Raw genomic sequence first — 20867 nt, forward strand, 5'->3', positions numbered from 1 at the left:
CTGGTGTGATCTTACAGGGATCCAGAAAATGCTGGGAACCAGGAGGCAGGAAACAAGAAGCAGCTGGTCGTGACTTCACAGGAACAGGAAGTGTGATTATTCACAGTGGCAAGGAATGGTAATGCATTTCGAAGCTACAGCTTCTTCATCAGACCATGATTGGCTGGCAAACCTGGCAGTCTTATATTGCAGAGGAAATAGAAACAGAGAGATCTGATGGGCTGGCCAGCCCGTCAATCAAATACACAGATTCAAAGAGGTAGATGGCTGGAGACCGAAGAGAATGTAAATATGAGTAAGAAGCTTGCTGATTAATAGTGGAAGATAAGTTTATAACGTTTGCAGAAATCGATCAATTCACTAATTGATTAAATACATAAATATAAAATGTATAAATATACCTCAAATTTAAAATGAATACATTTTTATAAGTAAATTAACTAAAAAATGAATTAAGAAAATTATTAGCAATTTGGAATTCAATTGATTATTATAAATTATAATGAATTAATAAAATGGTGAGAATGGAGGAAAGAGAGGACTCTATGCTAGGTATAATATTAAGGTTCTAAGTTATATCATGACCAAAACATCATGTACATGTTTACAACATGCAGTTGTAAACATGTACATGTGCAACAAACGCATGTATATACGTGAGTATATACAAACATCTTTCTGTCCCAATACTGTCTAGAGGGAACATAATATTGTATAAAAAAGGGGAAGGGGGAAGAGGAAAAAAAAAAAAAAAAAAAAAAAAAAAAAAAAAAAAAAAGGGGGGGGGGGGGGAGGGGGTGGTAAAAACAAAAACAAAAAGGGGGGTGGTAAAAAAAAAAAAAAAAAGCGGTGCCAAATTTGTGTCTGTTGCCCAAATGAGCTATTTAGTGGATAAAACTGGGTATCCATTCACCAGTAACCGGGCAACCCACTGAGGAATGACCAGGGGAAAATCACACCAGCACCTGATTAAATAACAGTGCTGATTTCGATCTCCTCGTTCATTCCTCTAGGCGACATAGTATCCAAAGTGAAAATCCAATACGTTTCCTGACGACACAGTCTTTTGAAACGTTCTGCTGGGGGAAATTTATCTGGAATTGATTCAAGGACCCAAACTTTTAGATCCTTGGATGATTGTTTATGATATTCTAGAAAGTGGCGGGGGACACTGTGTTTAGGGAGACCAGCATCGACAAATCTGCGATGTTCCCCAAATCTGGCTCTAAGGGCTCTGATTGTACGGCCCACATATAGCATGCCACAAGGGCAAGCTAGACAGTAAACCACAAACATGGAAGAACAGTTATGGAAGGTGTTGAATGTGTATGTCTTACCCTTATGAGCAAAGGATTTTTGACCATGTTCAATATGAGCACAAGTCAGGCACAGGGATTTTTTACACTGAAACATGCCCACCAGAGGAATGAGTGTTAGTTGAATGTTATTGGATATAGATTGGGCGGATTTAATTTTGCTAGGAGCGATTTTCCCTTTTATATTTGGAGCCTTCCTATAGGCAAATTGTGGCACTGTAGGAATAGTGGTTTTTAAGTGTGGGTCTTGCTGTAGTATAGACCAGTGTTTTTTGAAAACGCTCTCCATTTTCCAGTGTTTGTTGTGATATTGGGTTATGAATCTTGTTCCTACATTTTCTTGTGATCGCTGTTTTGATTTTGGAATGTCATTGGTATTGTAAACCATATGAGCCTGATCGATGAGGTCTGGGGGGTAGCCTTTCTCTATAAATTTCTGTTTGAGGTGAACACTTTGTGCATTATAGTCCTCCAACCTAGTGCAATTGTGCCGTAACCGGCAAAATTGACTTTTGGGGACATTTTTAACCCATCTCGGATGGTGACAACTGGTGAAATGTAAAAAAGAGTTCCCTGATGTGGGCTTGGTGTAACCTTTAGCTATAATTGTGGACTCTTGGTGACTGAGTTCCAGGTCCAAAAAACAAAGAGAAGTGGCATTTATTTCTGAGGTAAAGGAAAGACCAAAATTGTTAGAGTTGCAGTGTGATAGAAATTCCTGTACAGTATGAAGAGGACCATCCCAGATGATAATAATGTCATCGATGTAGCGCCCATAGAAGACCAGGTGTGCTGCGAATGGGTTATGTGCCCATATGTACCTGGTCTCCCATAGGCCCATCGTGAGATTTGCATAACTGGGGGCAAAATTTGCCCCCATAGCAGTCCCAGTATTCTGAAGGTAATAATCATCCTCAAAGTTGAAGTAATTATGTTCCAGGCAGAATCTGGTCGCTTTCAGAATAAACTGTGACTGTCTGGAATTGATGTCACTGTCCTCGGATAAAAAATGCAAAACCGCCTGTAGTCCAACCTCATGCGGGATCGAGGTGTACAATGAACACACATCCAACGATACCCACAGATATGTTGGTTCCCAAGTATATGGTTGTAATAACTCTAGGAGATGGATACCATCCCGGATATATGAGGGGAGAGCTTGGGCCAGAGGTTGGAGGAATTGATCGATGTAGAGAGAATAACTGGTGGTAATACTCTCCATGGATGCCACAATGGGACGTCCAGGAGGATTCTCAAGGTTCTTGTGTACTTTTGGAAGATGGTAGAAGTACGGTACATTGTAATATTCTCTATGGAAGAAAGAGGCTTCAGCTTTAGAAAGGACACCCTCAGATGAAGCTATGGTAATCAAATTCTTGGATTCCTTGATGAAATCTGGTAAAGGGTCTGTTTTTAGTTTTGTATATGTGCTACGATCAGAAAGTAGGCGGTGTGATTCATCAAGATAGGTGGCTCGGTCTTGAATGACTATACCACCGCCTTTGTCTGCCATTTTGATAATTATTTGTTCGTTCTTACTTAAGTTGTTTATAGCTAGACGTTCTTGAGAGGTGAGATTGGCTTTATTATGTATGGATTTGGATTGTTTACATATTTCCAGAAGTTCTGAATATACCACCTGATAAAATGATTCTATGTAGGGGCCTTTGTTATGTGTGGGGTTAAAGATAGACTTTGGTTTAAAAGAGGTATGTTTAATAGGTGGAGAATGGGCTAGTTGTTGGAATTCAAGAATTTGCTCCATATTATCACAATCCTCCCATAGTTCCATCAAATCGCTCATGGCTCGTATTTCTATGGAGGTATCGAAAATGGTGTCAGGCACTGGGATGGTGTTGACATTGGCTACTATGGTATCTTTGTGTTTGTTGGCCTGTAGACTGAAATGTCTCTTGAGAGTAATATTTCGGATGAATTTGTTCAAATCTTTGAAAATGGTAAATGGATTAAGTGGAATAGTAGGGGCGAAATTTAGACCTCGTTGTAATAATGACAGTTCATCATCAGTAAATTTAATGGAAGACAAATTGAAGATCTTTACAGTCTCCGCATTTTTTCTGGGTGTGGTGTGTTTAGATCTGCCCCCTCTCCTGCCTCGTCGTCGTCGTGTTTTCTTTTGTTGGGGCTGGATCGGGGGGTTAGGCATAAAAAAGATGATTTATTGAGAGCACTAGGAGAACCAGGTGGGTGGCCAATGTTTCCAGCCACATCATGTATAGGATCACTATCTCTGGCTGGTGCCAAGGGCGTAATTGAAAGATCACAAGTAGGGACAGTGTTATCAGTCATACCTAATGCAATTGGTGCATCATGGATAATGGTGACGGGATCAATGGATGATGAAATGGTAGGGGTGGTGTCCTCTGTCGCTATAATAGCAGTGGTTAGTGTACCTGAGGCAGATGTAGTATTGGACAAATCTCTATTGGTGGTATCTGTACGACTCAGACTGATGTCTGCCGTGGGATGTACAGATGTTGGCCTGTGGGTCTCAGATTTATTATTGGAGGAAGATACTGTTCTGTGGTTTTGAGAAGATGGAAAGGGACTTGGGGTTTTAGATTTGGAAAATCTAGAAGTAGCAGTCTGGTGGTTGGATTTGGAGGGAATGAGATTAGAATGATTATGGATGTGAGAAGTAGGAGTCAGGGACATGAGTGGTGGCACATTATTCAAACGGTTTTTCTTTTTCCAATTGAAAACTCTGTTCGAGTTATAATCATCTATATCTCTACGGAATTTTCCTAGTTTCGATTTTAGAAGGAAATCCTCTTTCCTTTTTGTATGTTGTTTCAAAATTCTTGACCATTCTCTAGGGGCAGAGGGGGTTAAGGAGGACAATGATGTTATAGTGGTCTTTATCTGCTCTTTCAGGGCAGAAAATTTCCTGTCTCTCTGCATAATCAGCAGTTTTATCCATTTTTGAGTGCAAAATTCTGCAATCTGCTCCCATTCTATAAGGAGATCTTTATCTAGAAAAGGACAATTCTTAAGTACACGAAGTCCCCGCGGAGAAATTCTGGACTCAGAATACTGTTTAAGGAAAAAGCCATCCCACCACTGTTGGTTGGCTGAATTAATCAATTCTTCAATTTTCTTAATTTTTGTGCAAGCATCTTTTGTATTAGGACCAGATAGAGGAGTAGTGGAAGAGAAGAAAGAAGGAGAAAAAAATTCATAAAACTGTTCAAGATTGTCATTTTTCATACATTCGATTTGTGATAAAAATTCCATGGTTGTATGCTAACACACAAAACTGCAGCACACTAATGGCTTCAATATACAGTAAAAACAAGGGTGAACAGCGGCGCTAGATATGGTGATAACATAAAATTATATAACAACTGGAATATAGGTATACATAAAATGTGTGTGAATAAGCACACATGATATTAAAACATTTGTTTAAAACATAATGTCCATAAATGATCCGAGATCTTGTATGATTAGCACCTGGAGGCAGCTCCCTTAGAGTGTATTTATACATTTTATATTTATGTATTTAATCAATTAGTGAATTGATCGATTTCTGCAAACGTTATAAACTTATCTTCCACTATTAATCAGCAAGCTTCTTACTCATATTTACATTCTCTTCGGTCTCCAGCCATCTACCTCTTTGAATCTGTGTATTTGATTGACGGGCTGGCCAGCCCATCAGATCTCTCTGTTTCTATTTCCTCTGCAATATAAGACTGCCAGGTTTGCCAGCCAATCATGGTCTGATGAAGAAGCTGTAGCTTCGAAATGCATTACCATTCCTTGCCACTGTGAATAATCACACTTCCTGTTCCTGTGAAGTCACGACCAGCTGCTTCTTGTTTCCTGCCTCCTGGTTCCCAGCATTTTCTGGATCCCTGTAAGATCACACCAGTGCCCCAGGCTGCAAAGGGAAGACATTTATGAGACTCCAGGACTGGCGATTTTCACTGCATACTGAACTCATCTAATTTAACCTGTGAGTTACTACTTGTTTTTATTAAATATATGATTTATACTGCACTCAGTCTGGCGCCCCTCTGTTCCCAATCCCATATTGGTTGTTTGTGAATGGTGACACATAGGTGAGGCCCGTCTAGGCACGGCTCTGACATAATGCTGTGTGTGTGTGTTTCAGATTCCAGGAGCTGGACCTCAGCACAGAAGCTTTCTTCTACTTCGACTCAGGAAAGGAACAGGAGTGGCTGGAGGCTGTAGAGAGGAGCCTCCACCCCAAAGCCAAATATAAGAAAGTGAGTCTATAGACACTGCTAGGCAGGAGGACAACCCTGCAGAAACTTTTGGGGAATGCAGTCAGATCGGGACGTGAGAGATTCAAATGGAAACATTTACTGTGCACGCTGCTTAACCACTTCAATACCGGGCACTTTCACCTCCTTCCCGCCCAGGCCAATTTTAAGCTTTCAGCGCTGTCACTCTTTGAATGATAATTGGGCTGTCATACAAAACCCTACCCATATGAAATTTTCAGCATTTTTTTGAGGCAGACAGCTTTCTTTTGGTGGTATTTAATCACCACTGGGGTTTTCTATTGTTTGCTAAACAAACGCAAAAATACAATTTTGAAAAAATTAAGTTTTTTGTTTTGCAAATAAGTCATTTTTCTTTTGCACCGATGGGCGGCACTGTTGAGCTGCACCGAAGGGCGGAACTGTTGAGCTGCACCGACGGGCGGCCCCGTTGAGCTGCACCGACGGGCGGCCCCGTTGAGCTGCACCGACGGGCTAAACTGATAATCAGGGCACTGACAATCGGCACCCTGATTATCGGTGTAAAAGTCCTCTGTCACATTTGACGACTGAGTTACCGACTCTCCTCCCCCCACACTGCTAGCACAGGATCTGACACCGCCAGAAGCATTGAATGCTAAACATTCTTCAACCAGTGCAGTATTCAAGAGAGTGGAGATCAAAGTCAACGATGTCAGGAATGGGGATGTATTTTGTAGTTGCCTTCTGCAGTTGGCACAATTATTCTGAAAGCTTTTATTATCTTTCTTTTAAAAGGAAATCTATCATGAGTGGAAGGTGTAGGCACGGCTGACTTCCTTCTAAAAATTTGCTGCTAACTCATGCCAAGATATAAATAAAACTCCCTCTGCCATGTTCCCACCCTCATCGGGGCTTGTGGCCTAAACATTAAGAGTCATAAGAGCTCATCTCTGCAGGCCTCACTGACTTATAGGGGCTTGTTTTACCACCACTTAACCACTTCCCACCCAAGGCCGTCATATGATGTCCTGGACTTTGAGTGGAGATATCTGAATGATGGGTTGCAGCTGCAGGCATCATTCAGATATCTTTTTTTTTTTTTTTTACTGCCAGCGGTTCCCTGCAAAGTAAAAACAATCACAGCGGCTGTTCAGACACTTGATTGTTTTTTAACTGGGGCTCAGTTAAAGGGTAAGTTCACCCTTACAGAAAAATCTGTATGGTGAACTTACACAGGGCCCCCAGTCCCATTGACCTGGAGAGTGGAGATCTCCCGTTCTGAGCCCTGGTATAGCCAGCCGACTCACGGGTCCGGGGCATAGAAATCCCCTTGGCTTAATGTCCAAAACATACCCCGTCGGGAGATATGTTTAGCAGCATTTCTAATTGGTTGGCGCCGACACATGGACGGTGCCGACCAATCAGAACCGAGTAGCCCATCCTGTCAGCAGGGAAGAAGAAGAAGAAAGCCAAGGGGATTTCTAAGCCCTGGACTGGTGAGGTGGCTATTCCAGGGCTCGTTACGGGAGATCGCCGCGCTCCAGGTCAATGGGACTGGGGGGGTGGGTGGATATAAGGAGGGAGTCCTGTGTAAGGTCACCTTACAGATTTTTCTGTAAAGGTGAACTTACACTTTAAGTGTTGGGACTCTGGGGGTCTGCTCCTCCCACTGTAGCTCTTAGATGGGGGAGGAGTGCGGCCGAAGGTTATGTGCCTGGCCAAAACAGATCTGAATAAAAGGTATTTAGAGGCATGGTTTTCCACAAACACAGAGTAGGATGGCTGCACTTTACCACTAATGGTGGCACAAGGGTGGGGGCGGGGACAGCTCACACAGGAGCTGACAGGCAGGGAGGGAGAGCAGCTGGGTGACGGAGGCACGTAAACTGACCATGGTAATTGGGGATCAGCAGCCATGGTTACCTTGGTCAGCGCACCAAAGAGGACACCGGAACAGGCAGGATCAGCCAGATTTTATTTTTTATTACAGCTTCGAGAGGGACAGGTTAGACAACACAAGCACTGTACTGTGTAACCTGCTATAAGGAAACAGGAGCCCCCTTTTATTTTATTTTTCTCTTTAGAACCACTTTAAAGTGGATATGAAGCCAGGTGGCTTTGTTTTTTTTTGTTTTTTTTTTGTTTTTAACTTTTGGTTAGAGCAGGGAAGGGCTTTACCCTGCATTTGCTTTCACTCAGCAGGGTCACACTCCCTTCCTGTCCCAGTAACAGAGGGAATCGCAAAGTCCTCCAAGCAAGAGGTGAGCGTAGATCTCCTACTGGGGTCATCTGTTCCAGTGTCGGCTGTCACATGTTTCATTTCCCCGTACAACCTATGTGATCAGACAGATGGGAATTGAGGGGAAATTCTCTGCAATGTAGAAACAAACATCAAGTAAAACCCTGGGAGAGGTTCTAACCCTTACTAGCGCCCAATAAATGTTTTACCCAGAGCTTTACTAGCTTAGCTTTACACTAGTTAGCACATTGGTTTTCTGTACACACTTGCTGAACTTTGTGTGATTTGTGTCTTTCAGATCCGTCTGATCAGGCTTGTGGGAATGATGATGCTGGTGTTTGCCAGGAAGGAACACTTCAAGCATATCCAGGAGGTTGCAGCAGAGTCTTTAGGCACGGGGATTATGGGAAAAATGGTAAATAATCTACGACAGGTGGCATCACCGCAGCCATTGAAGAGATATGTGAAGATGTTGCTTTGCGTTATTCATGTTGGTATATATTGCTGCACTGCAAGAGGAGACTAGAGCATACTTTATATACTGTACACCAGTCCCTGTCCTCTAGGAGCTTACAATCTAAGGACCCTATTTTTAGTGTCTGTTTATGCATTGCATACATACATACATACATACTTGGGCCAGTAGGACTCCGTTCACACTTGTATGACTCCAAAGTCATGCAACTTTGCAACTCTGACCCAATTTTGGATGGGTGCGACTTGGATGTGACTCGGCCCTCTGCAAAGTTGGACCCACTGTTGCATGTTTAACATTCAGTTACAATTTTCATGCTACTTTTGAAGGTTAACATTAATGTCACCTGGCTTTTAGGAAAAAACTCAAGACCTTCCTCTTTTAGCAGATGATCAATGCTCGCCACAGCGCCTAGAGGCGATTCAGTTCGAATTGTGCGCTATACAAGTATTTCATTCATTCATTCATTCATTCATTCATTCATTCATGTCTATGGCCCTCAAATTGCATGAAAGTCAGAACAAAGTAGTGCATGAATGGCTGTCTATCATTGGATAACGTGGGGTATGACTTGACTTTGATGTGACAAGTTGCACAAGAGTGAATGGGGAGTGTCGCCATTTTTTTTTGGACATCAAAGTCAGATGAGAAGTCGTACCCAATGTTTTCCAATGGTAGCCATTCATATATGTGCGACTTTAAAGTAGTTCATTCACTACTTTGGTCTGACTTCCATGCAACTTGAGCTCCATAGACTTCAGTTTTAATCCTCAAAAGTAGCATGAAAGTTGTACCTGAATGTTTTGCATGCAACAGTTGTCCATTATCTTTGGTTAAAGCCAAAGTCGCATCCAAGTCCTACCCATCCAAAGTTGCACTCCAAAGTCAAGCTACTTTGGAGTCCTACAAGTTTCCTACCAGCCAAGTACTTGGAGAATGGGTGGCAACAAGAGCACCCAGAGGAGACTCGCATAAGCACAGGAAGAACATGGAAATTCCCTGCAGATAGTGCCCTGGCTGGGATTTGAACTGGGGACCCCAGTGCTGCAAAGCAGACTTGCATAATTGTTAGCCACTGTGCATTAAATGTGGTGCTTTAATAGTATATAAATCCACTTAATGAGCAACAACTGTCTTTGCAAACCCAGAGATTATCTTGTAACGGTAGCAGTGACATCATCGCTGTACTGTGCAGAGCTGTGGGAGGGGGCCCGTGACTCCACCCACTACAGGCTGCCTCTAGAAACCTAAAGGAGGGGGCGGAGACAAGACCAGTCACCCTGCACAAGGAGAAAGAGCAGAGCTGTGGGATGGACCCAGCAGGCCCCACCCACTACAGACTGCCTGTAGAAAACTACAGGAGGGGGCGGTGACTAGACCAGTCACCCTGCACAAAGAGAGAGAGCAGCAGTGAGCGGTCTTTATCACAGGAAGTCACACACTGGATTACTGCACAGATCAGGAAGAAATACACAAAGCACACATGACGATTGTATTCAGTCAATATTTGCTTATCCCGGAGTTCAGATTTTATTCATATGTCTGCAGTCCTCTTCAGCACTGGGCTAATATTTTAGGAAGGGCCCCATGTTTTGTCATGCTCTGCTTGCGGACTCCCCCCACCGTGCTGGGTGTGGTTGCATTACATTAGATTTTAGTCTATAGGCCGTGCACATCTTACCGTGACAACACTGTTACTTCTCAAGGAGATCCTTGGGGAGTGTTGTCACCCTCGTACATCAAGTGGAGCAAGTGACAAAAAAAAATAGAAGAAAAAAGACAGCACAGGAATGAGTGGAGAGACATTTACCTTTCTTATTGGTAGTTATTTTATTTTAAATGCTGTTACACTTTAAGAATATACCCCACCCCCGGCATGTGTCACTTTCTAACGTGTGTCTTGTTCCCCCCTCTTTAGGGTAACAAAGGAGGCGTGGCTGTCAGGTTCGTCTTCCACAACACATCCTTCTGTTTTGTGAACTCTCACTTGGCGGCTCACGTGGAAGACTTTGAGAGACGCAATCAAGATTATAAGGATATCTGCGCACGGCTTAACTTCTCCTTCCCAGACCAGAATGCCCCCACCCTGAATATCATGAAACACGAGTAAGTGCTTCCCTGTGCCAGGCCTTGTAAAGAGGGTGACATGTTCAGCGATGGGAGTATTGTCTTATCTGTCAGTAGACATGTGCAAATCGTTCTGAATTTCCGAAATTCTCGTAAATTCGGAATGTGTAAATTTCGAAATTCTAAATTTTAGAAATTGGAAAAGTTCGGAAATTGGAAATTTTGGAAGTTCGGAAAATTAGAAAATTCTAAAATCCAAAAATAAGAATGAAAATCAGAAAATTCAAAAGAATGAAAATCTGAAATAATAACAAACTAATAACTATTAAATTATAGGTATTGGAATTTCCGTTCAAATTTGGCTGTCGGTGAACGTAACGAATACGAATTTATCCGAATTTTTACGAATTATCTGAAATAAGGAATGCCTTATCTAAAATAATGCAATGTAACGATCTATTAATAATAAATAATAATACTAAAAAAAAACCTTGTTATTATTATTTATTATTAATTTGTTCCGTTCCATTTGTTTAGATGCGGCATTCCTTATTTCGCAATAATTCGTAACTTCAGATAAATTTGTATTCGTTACGTTCACTGACAGCCCAATTTGAAAGGTATTTCCAATACCTGTAATTTAATAGTTATCGTATTTGCTGGCGTATAAGACGACCTTTTACAGTAAAAAAAAATGAGCAAAAAGCTGGGGTCGTCTTATACGCCGAATATAAAGCCGAATACTCGCCGAGTGTGCGGTAATACTGTATACATTCAATATACACCGCTGAGCCAATCCCGGCAAGCGATGTATTCTATTAATGAATACAGCGCCTGCTCGGATTGGAGTAACAACCTCTGCAGCCTGCTCGGATTGGCTGTGAGAGTCAGAGGCGCAGGCTGATGATGTAACAGCCTCTGCCAATCCGAGCAGGCACTGTATGCAATAATAGAATGCATAGCTTTCCGTGATTGGTTCAGGGCGGTATACTATATGTATACTGTGAGACAGCATGTTACCCGGCGCCAACTTCGTTTCTGAACATACGGAATTCCTGCACAAGGGGGTCGTCTTATACAGTCAGTACAGCACAATACCAACTTTTTAAATTAAAAAGTAGGGGGTCGTCTTATATGCCCAGCTGCCTTATACGCCGGCAAATACGGTAGTTATTATTAGTTATTTCAAATTTTACTGATTTTTCTTTATTTTTTTCAGATTTTTGAAAATTCAGAAATTTGAAAATTCGGATTCCCGAATTTTGGAATTTCCAAAAACAGCAAAAAAAAATTAATAAAATTTAAAACACATTTTTGGTCAGTGCACATATCTATCTGTCACCTTTTTTTGGAATCGATCGCTTTACACCGGGGGCGGGGGGGTGTGGGTGTCAGCAACCAGTAGATCATGATCTACCAGAAGATCGTGGACAGGTGACTGGTAGATCGCGGTCTGGGCTTGCTGACCCGCCATTCCAGAGAATCAAGCAGAGTGCAGTGCAGAGGGACTACTTGTAAAGCGGGAAGTGTAGTAGGGAGCAAGAGCCGCATAAGCCGATGCCTCCTCTGTAGTGCCGGCTCCTATTCCAAGCGGAGTGATACCAACTGCACCCCACCTCTTATCCCGGCTAGCGGTCTCCAGAGTGGTGCCAGCAGCAGGAAAGATCTTCAGGTCAGTGCGAAGCCCTGCATTATAACCACACCGCGGGTGCAGTGCGATGTACCTGCAGCTTTCCTGCGGGTTTGCTGCGGTTAGCCATAGACCTCTGTTATATCCTGCGAGTTTGTTGCCCTTTCTGAATGGAGGAGATTTGGTGAGCTTTCATAAAGTGCACCACACCTGCAGGGTATAATAGAAGTCTATGGCAAAGCGCTGCTAACCCAGCAAAGTTGCAGATGCATTGTGCTGCACCCGCGGTGCAGATAAACCACAACACAATGTGAAAGCAGCCTTACAGGGGGCTCAGAGCAGTAAGGGTTAATTTACATTTGCAGTGGGGGGGGGGGGGTGGCGGCAAAACACCATAGTTAAGACTTGTTTTTAATCGCCCCAACCACACCCCCTTTAGCTGCAGTGGCCAGGGGTGTACACATGCCACAGCAGGAGTTAATCGCAAGTGTAGCGGGCACTGCTGTTCCTCTTAAAAGTGATCCGAGGGCGTATGACAGAGGAGATGCACTGTATTACCAAAAGTATTGGGACACCCGCCTTTACACACACATGAACTTTAATGGCATCCCAGTCTTAGTCCGTAGGGTTAAATATTGAGTTGGCCCACTCTTTGCAGCTATAACGGCTTCAACTCTTCTGGAAAGGCCGTCCACAAGGTTTAGGAGTGTGTCTATGGGAATGTTTGACCATTCTTCCAGAAGAGCATTTGTGAGGTCAGGCACTGATGTTGGATGAGAAGAGCTGGCTCGCAGTCTCCGCTCTAATTCATCTCAAAGGTGTTCTATGGGGGTTTAGGTCAGGACTCTGTGTGGGCTAGTAAGGTTCCTCCACCCCAAACTCGCTCATCCATGTTGAGCATGAGAAGTGGTGATGAGGGAACTTGAGAGAATGAGGTCTTGTGAGGAGCAGAGAGGATGATTTGGATGGTATTTGGAGATTAGGTCCTTGATGGGTTAAATGTGTCCCTAGGGGGGGGGGCTCTCTAACTGTGGGGGAGGTGCTTTGACTAAAGGAAGACAGATCCGCGTTCCTGTTTAGCAGAAACACAAGATCTCCATTCTCCACTCTGGCAGAACGGCGGTCTGCCTTGTTTACAGAGGCAGGTCGTTCTACCTCACCTCAGAACGATCGGCGGGTCCCGGCAGCCATCCCGCCTGCCAAACCTACTGATTGGCTCCCGCTGAATCCAATCACAGTGGGAGTGGGTTGCCCCAGACCCTGTGCATGAAATCACGTACAGGTACGCAATTTCACGCCGGAGGGCCGCCCTGCCACAGTATATCTAAAATAAGAGAAATTAGAATTGCACTAAAAATTTTATTATAAATCGGTCCATTAAATATAGAAGCATAACAGCCTACTAAAAGTCCATCAGTGATTGTAGTTAGGAGCCTTGAAGATTCCTTATGATAGAAACCGCCCCATGTAAAGAGTCCACCACCAAATAGTAAGGTTTGCTTCTTACCAGCTCCAGGTGATCCCCGGTTACAGGGGATCAAACCGCGCGTTTGGCTTATACCCAGCCTGGGTCTTTCTCCCAACAAAATTGTGCCCCTATCGGATGGATAGTTTTTAAACCGTAAAAAAAACAAAAGCTCCATGTGGCATAAAACTTTATATAAAGTGTATTTAAAAGTAAAGTAATGCACTTAGATGTTAGTAAAATAAAAGCCTTAAGTCTGGTGTGCCGGCCAGCATGCAACCAGAGCAAACCCGCCCTTCCGAGACACGAAGGGATAGGTGGCGCGTTTCGTCTGAAATGACGTCCAGGGGCACGGGCGGCGTGCTTTGTCACCTGCTTAAACAATAAGCAAAATAACCAAGCCTCAATCTGAGCCGATACTCGCTATTCCAGTATCCGCATCAGCATGTACCAAGCCTCTTTTACGGACATCAGCCGTACCGATGCACTTTTTAAAACTATTTCTATAAAAAAAAAAAAGGAAGAACATTCCTGTGATCACATTCCCCTTTGTTCTCAGCTGTATAAGAGCTGGGGGGGAGGAGAAACAAGGGCATACTGAGCTTCTCAGTGAAATGTGCAGTGCAGTGGGGGGGGGGGGGTGTGTCAGGACAAATCTGATCATTGGAGGAGAGCAGGCTGAGTTCCCGGCTATAATCCAGATACAGTTTGTAAGGGCGCTCTAAACTTCAGGACCAAGCAAAAACAGATGTCTTTATGAACCAGAAAGTCTATAATGGGGTATCTTCCACACTTATGGCTGAACTTATGGAGAGACGCAATCTCTGAATGGGAAACAGAAAAACAAAGAAAAGGCACCTCTAAGTGTAGAATTAAAAGCTGTTTAATTTCCCCAAAAAGGGTTAAAAACACTTACAAGATATGTAGACTGGCAGAGCATATTATTAATATCCATGTAGGCGGTCCGGCATGAATGCAGTGGTCACTGGCATATACAAGTTCTTTAGGCTGTGTGTGTCCAGTAGCAGGGAGGTCCAGGGAATGCCAACGGAAAACCAGCAGGGAGCTCCAAGACAACCGACAGGCCAGCCCGCAATCGCAGTCTCAAAACATGAGGATCCCGGAAGTGACGTCAGCGGCAGGAGACGAAAACCAGCATGGACCACAAACAGGAAGCAAAACAGGAAGCAGTCATCAAAGAGGGACGCGTTTCGGAACATCTCATTGGTTCCTTTATCAAGCTGATGACTGTATGTGTATGGGACTAATTTATACTACCTGGGCGGACCTTAGGGGCGGGAATATGTAAATGGTGCATTATCACAATATAAAGGTATAGGACAGGAGGAGAAACGGAAATAAAATCCCTATCCAAACAAAAAAAATATATATATGATTTCATACAGAACAACCACCAATAAGCGACATTTAAAAATAAACATAAAATCAATATTTTTACACAATCTTCAATAATTCTTAAGACTAGGCATATATATATATATATATAAGACTGAAGGGGGGGGGGGGGGAGTAGGGGAAAAAAGGGAGGGGCAAAAGAAGAAATGGAATAAAGGGGCAAAGAGAAAATATTTAGAAAAATATCTAGGGAAAAATTATTTAAAAAAATAATATATCTAAGGCAAAAAATATGTATCAATATATTAGCTAAATATATTTAAATGTTTTAATATTTCATGTTTAAAAAATATATATATCTCATATATATATATATATATATAGATATAGATATATATAGATGGATATATATATAGATATAGATGGATATATAGATAGATGGATAGATAGAGATATAGATAGATATATATATATATGTATATAGAGAGAGAGATGTGGAGAGAGAGAGAGAGATGTAGAGAGAGAGAGATGTGGAGAGAGAGAGAGAGATGTGGAGAGAGAGAGAGAGATGTAGAGAGAGAGAGAGAGAGAGAGAGATGTAGAGAGAGAGAGATATAGATGTAGAGAGAGAGACATGTAGAGAGAGAGAGATATAGATGTAGAGAGAGAGACATGTAGAGAGAGAGAGATATAGATGTAGAGAGAGAGAGATATAGATGTAGAGAGAGAGAGATATAGATGTAGAGAGAGAGAGATATAGATGTAGAGAGAGATATAGATGTAGAGATATAGATGTAGAGATATAGATGTAGATATATAAATGTAGATATATAAATGTAGATATATAGAGAGATATACATAGAGATATACATAGAGATATACATAGAGATATACATAGAGATATACATAGAGATATACATAGAGATAGAGATAGAGATGTAGATATATAGATGTAGATATATAGATATCTATCTCATATATATATATATATATATATATATATATATATATATATATATATATATATATATATATGAGATAGAGAGATATAATCAAAATGGTAAAAATTATTTTAAAATATTTACCATATTTAAAAGAGTTCCCAGCTATAGCTAGACAACTGACCATGCTGTGCTATCCTGCTTTTGTGTGGTCAGTTTTTAACAGGAAAGCCGAGGGACTGGCAGGAACACCAGGGGATTTCACACTAAGGAAGCAATGCAAAGAGAACAGGAGACTTTCTCATACAAGTACGTGGTACAGCGGCCACATCGGGAATATGAAGTGTTGGGGTAACAAACGTTTTAAAACGAATTATTCATTAAAAATGTCTTCCTTTTTTTTTTTTTTTTTTTGTCCTTCATTTGGAGGATTTCTAAAGCCATTCTAGAGACATCATTTCTGTGCCTTTTTTGCTCTGTAGACTCCTAGATGAACACTTTTTTTCTTAGCGGTGGTAAGCTTTGCTGTCCGGAAGTAACGTGGTTTTGTCCCTCCTTTTTGCTCGCAGCGCGGTGATTTGGTTAGGAGACTTGAACTACAGGCTTTGTAAATACGACGCCACGGAAGTAAAGACCATGATTGCTAAAAACGACATCAACACTCTGCTGAGGTTCGATCAGGTAAACCGAAAATGCATTTTTATTTTTTATTATTCCACGATGGAAAAAGTATAAATTTTGCAGCCAGCTCAGCAGTGTGCCTCAGAAGGCTGTTGTAAGAGGCCTGTAATTTAAATAAGGAAATGGGCCGTATAAATTTAGATTCATGTTATGATTGGCTCTTCAGATGTTTATAAAAAATGTAAAAAAATAAAAAACACGCATGTCCTCCCCGTGTCAGTCCATCTGGGTGCAGTTCAGACAGCTAAATCCCAAACAGATGAAGTCATCAACCACCAGAAACTCGTACAGCTTCCTTAACCACTTAGGGCCGGTGTTCTGGCATATAGTGTCCTGCCATCGGATACAGCGCTTGCGCAGTACGGAGCAGAACAAAGTTCGGAAAATCTCCGAAGATGAACGGCGTGAGTTGAGGTGGTAGCCCCACCATCCAAGCGGGCATAGGGCTGCCGATATTAAAGGGCCCTTCGTGGGCTTGCTTCGCTCGGCAAGCTTCGGGCTCCGCCTTGCTGCGCTCGGCTCTTTTATATTCCAACTCTATGTCCATTTGGATGGTGGGGCTAGAACTTGGACTCACGGCGCAGGCGCCGTTCATCTTCGGGTATTTTCGGAATCTGTGTGTGCTGTGTACTGCGCATGCGCAGTACACAGCGGACACTATCTGTTGAGGGACACTATATCATAGGACACCGGTCCACACTTGTGCGATGCAAGAACCCCTGCGAATCCACTGCGGGTTCATAACAGACAAACGGATTTTTCGACCGGACTCGAGTCCGTCGGAAAGATTTGAAACATGTTTTATTTCTAGGTCCGTTGGACTTTTGGGGGAAAAAAAAAGTCAGCTGGAGCCCACACACGATCGGAATATCCAATGGATTTATTCCGGCGGACCTAGTCTGTCGAAAAAGTCTGGTTGTGTGTACGCGGTTTTAGACTTTAAGTGGTTAAACTTCCTGCATTTACAGGTTGTTAAAAACTTGGCAGACTGTCTGGATTTTTTTTTTTTTTTACACACAGAAGTTTCTCCCTTTTGATCTAAAAAGGAAGTGTTAGTTACAATGTTTAATTTTAAAAACTTGGCAGACTGCCTGTATTTTTTTCTTTACACACAGAAGTTTATCCCTTTTGATCTAAGAAGGAAAAGTTAGTTACAATGTTTCATATTAAAAACTTGACAGTCTGCCCGATGATTGTTTTCTTTTGACAGCTGAGTGAGCAGTTAAGTCTCTCCACTTGTTATATGAAAGAATCGGCAAACTTTGCAATAGAGATCGTCAGAGGGGTTGAATCGAGATCACGATTTTTTTTAACGATTAATTGTGCAACTCTAAGTCACGCCCACATATGTAAACGGTGTTCAAACCACACGTACGCGGTATCGATGTGACCGTTAAGAGCGAGAGCAATAATTCTAGCACTAGACCTCCTCTGTAACTTTTAAACTGGTAACCTTTAAAAAAAAAAAAAAAAAAATTTAAGTGTCGCCTATGCAGATTTTTAAGTACTGTAGTTTTTCGCCATTCCACGAGCGTGCGCCATTTGGAAGCATGACATGTTAGGTATCTATTTACTCGGCGTAACATCAGCTTTCACATTATAGACAAAAAAATTGTGCTAACTTTACAGATTTGTTTTTTTTGTTTTTTTGTTCATGAAAGTGTATATGTTTTCCCCCAAAAAAATTTGAGCTTGAAAGACCACTGCGCAAATGCAGTGTAACATAAGATATTGCAACGACTACAATTTTATTCTCTAGGCTCTCTGATAGAGATATATATACACACACACACACACACACACACACACACACACACACACACACACACACACACACATCTATGTGTGTGTGTTTTGGGGTTCTAAGTAATTTTCTAGTAAATACTAATTTAAACTTATAAACAACAAGTGTCAGAAAAACTCCTGGTCCATAAGTGGTTAAAGCGGAGGTCCACCCTAAAATGGACCTCCGCTCATCTGATCCCTCCCCCCCTCCGGCGCCACAATCGGCACCTTTCAGGGGGGAGGGGGGTGCAGTTACCTGGATAATCCAGGTAACTGCACCCACTTCCGGGCTAGCTGTCTGCGGAACGAGCGTAGGTTACGCCCCCGTTCCGCAATGCCCCGCCCCCTTCAGCAAGTGCCCCGCTGCCTGCTGGGAAACACACAGCTCCCAGAGGCAGCGGGGACCGTCCGGATTGCGCCGCGCGGCTCGCGCATGCGCAGTAGGGAACCGGGAAATGAAGCCGAAAGGCTCCATTTCCTGATTCCCATACCCAAGATGGCGGCGGGACCCGGCAGCCGAGCGAGCGATCGGCTTCGGGTGCCGACATCGCGGGCGCGCTGGACAGGTAAGTGTCACTATTTAAAAGTCAGCAGCTGCAGTATTTGTAGCTGCTGGCTTTTAAAAAAAAAAAAAAAAAACGCGGAGTCCCGGTGGACTCCCGCTTTAAGCCAGCCTGTATTTGTCGGTCCTTGTACTAGCAGTGTTGTTTTATTGGCCTGATGATGTCTATGTCTCATTTCCTGCAGCTTAACATCCAGAGAGAGCTTAAGAACGTCTTTGCAGATTTCACAGAAGGTCTGATCACTTTCATCCCAACGTACAAATATGACCCCAAAACCGACGGCTGGGATTCCAGGTAAACCGAGTCACGCTGGTTGAGGGTAACAAGACCGGCGGTCAGAATCCTTTTTTTTTTTTTTTCTTTGCAGAGCTTCTTTCACTTGCACTGCCAATCGATTGGTCACGCTTTTTCTAAACGCACCAGTTTGAGTGCCATTGCCGATTTGCTCTTTATACTCAATAATAAATGTTTTCATAGCCGGAAATGTCACATGATAAAGACGGCTTGTGTGCATTTTACATTAAGTGGCGTGACATTTTTTGCAGAAAGGCTTCTATGAAATGTTGTTTCTGTGGAAGAAAGCCTTCATTCATGTAGGAGGCTGACTCGCAATCTTTTCTGAACATTTTACTACACTAAAAGTTTTATGTTCTTTGGCGGCTGTAATGTCTGTCTGTCAGGCGACATACATCTGCATCTATTTTTTTTCACCACCAGTTCTGCTACTGTTGTTTAAAATAGCACACTTGAAACAAGAGCCCGCCGACTCACTGAGTGGTGAAAATTCAGCAAACCGCGGTAAATGAAATCCTGGCGGCTTGCGATGTGATTTCCTTTCCAGGCCTGGCTGGTGCATATTTCCAGTACATCAGAGAAGAACCGCAGGAAATGTTTCCAACTCTCCCATTCAGAGTCCTGATTCCTAGCAGGAGATTGTAGTGGTCAGTTGCGGCTTGTGGTATATCTTTTGGAGGGGGCAGCAAACAATCCACACACAGCCATCCTCCATTCCTCCGGTCCGGTCACTTGGACCAGACCCCCCAGTCGCTCGGTCTGTCACCTGCCCTGCACAGACCCCATCTAGGTTGTGGGCAGCGCTTCCCGCGTCTCCTCCTCTTAGGCGGCCCGAGGGATCGATTCTCCTCTCGGCCAATTGGGTGACGGGTTTCAGGAATCGCTTGCACCCTCTCCCGGTTGCTCGGTCAGTCACCAACCCTGTACTGACCCCATCTAAGTCGCGGGCAGCACTTCCTGTGGGCAGCAGCTTCCCCTCCTCCTCCTCCCGGCTTTCGCCGTGCGTCACTTCCTTCCCTCCTCATAGGCGGCCAATAGGATCGCTTCTCCTCTTGGCCAATTGGTTGACGGGTCTCAGGACCCACTTCCTGATTGTCCGGGAGGAGAATCGGGAAGAAAATGGTGAATATTCGCTATTGTCGCACAACTGGGTGGGCTCAGGGCGCAGTACTCCGAGCCCACTTTTTTTTTTTTTTTTAAGGCAATTGGAGCCTCCGGCTCTAATCGTGTGCTTCCAAAAAAAAAAAATCCATTGAAATCCATGCGTCTGGAGCCCTGCATGTAGATTATGGGATGGGTGCATGTAAATATTACCCCTCCTGCAGGCTAACAGGAGGGGTAAGACTTACAGACATAGGTTAGTTACGTAAAAGTAGATGCTTAAAATACAGCGGTGAGTAAATGTCCATGATCCATTATCATATTGAATTGAATGAACTTCTCAGTGTTTTTGGTTAATAAGTAGAATGAGGGCAGTCTGGTGAAGTAGCAGCTATGGCCCCGATCCAAGTGACCCCAGAGGGATCACGCTGTGGCCTGTACTGTCCCCCCCGTAGGCCAACCTAGTACCCCGAATCTGACACCCCCCCCCCCCCCCCCCCCACTGCCTATTTTTGCTGAGAAGGTTCTTGTTGTGCATACCTTATCACTAAGGCCGGGTTCACACCACAGCGATGTGGGAACGCCGCGAATCCGCAGCGTTTTCCCGCATCGCATGCCTCCCGCCAGCAGTTCACACTGCCATATGCGAACGGCTGGGAGTGTCAATGAAATGTTAATGACACCCCCAGATCCGTCTGCATATCGCAGTGCGATCTGCACAG

General features: G+C 43.3%; 1 protein-coding gene across 3 annotated transcripts in view; it reads left to right on the forward strand.

Moving 5' to 3' along the window:
- Window positions 1-20867, forward strand: part of OCRL (OCRL inositol polyphosphate-5-phosphatase) — a 120141-nt gene that overhangs the window by 76307 nt on the left and 22967 nt on the right. For all 3 annotated transcript variants that reach the window (XM_077485006.1, XM_077485016.1, XM_077485024.1), the window contains 5 exons: window positions 5455-5569; window positions 8086-8202; window positions 10181-10368; window positions 16291-16402; window positions 18935-19044. In XM_077485006.1, coding sequence (XP_077341132.1) covers window positions 5455-5569; window positions 8086-8202; window positions 10181-10368; window positions 16291-16402; window positions 18935-19044 — 642 coding nt within the window. The remainder of the gene's footprint in view (window positions 1-5454; window positions 5570-8085; window positions 8203-10180; window positions 10369-16290; window positions 16403-18934; window positions 19045-20867) is intronic.

Source organism: Lithobates pipiens, unplaced genomic scaffold (genome assembly GCF_037356315.1).
Source record: "Lithobates pipiens isolate NorthernLeopardFrog02 unplaced genomic scaffold, aLitPip1_a1.2 Scaffold_1, whole genome shotgun sequence".
NCBI lineage: Eukaryota > Metazoa > Chordata > Amphibia > Anura > Ranidae > Lithobates > Lithobates pipiens.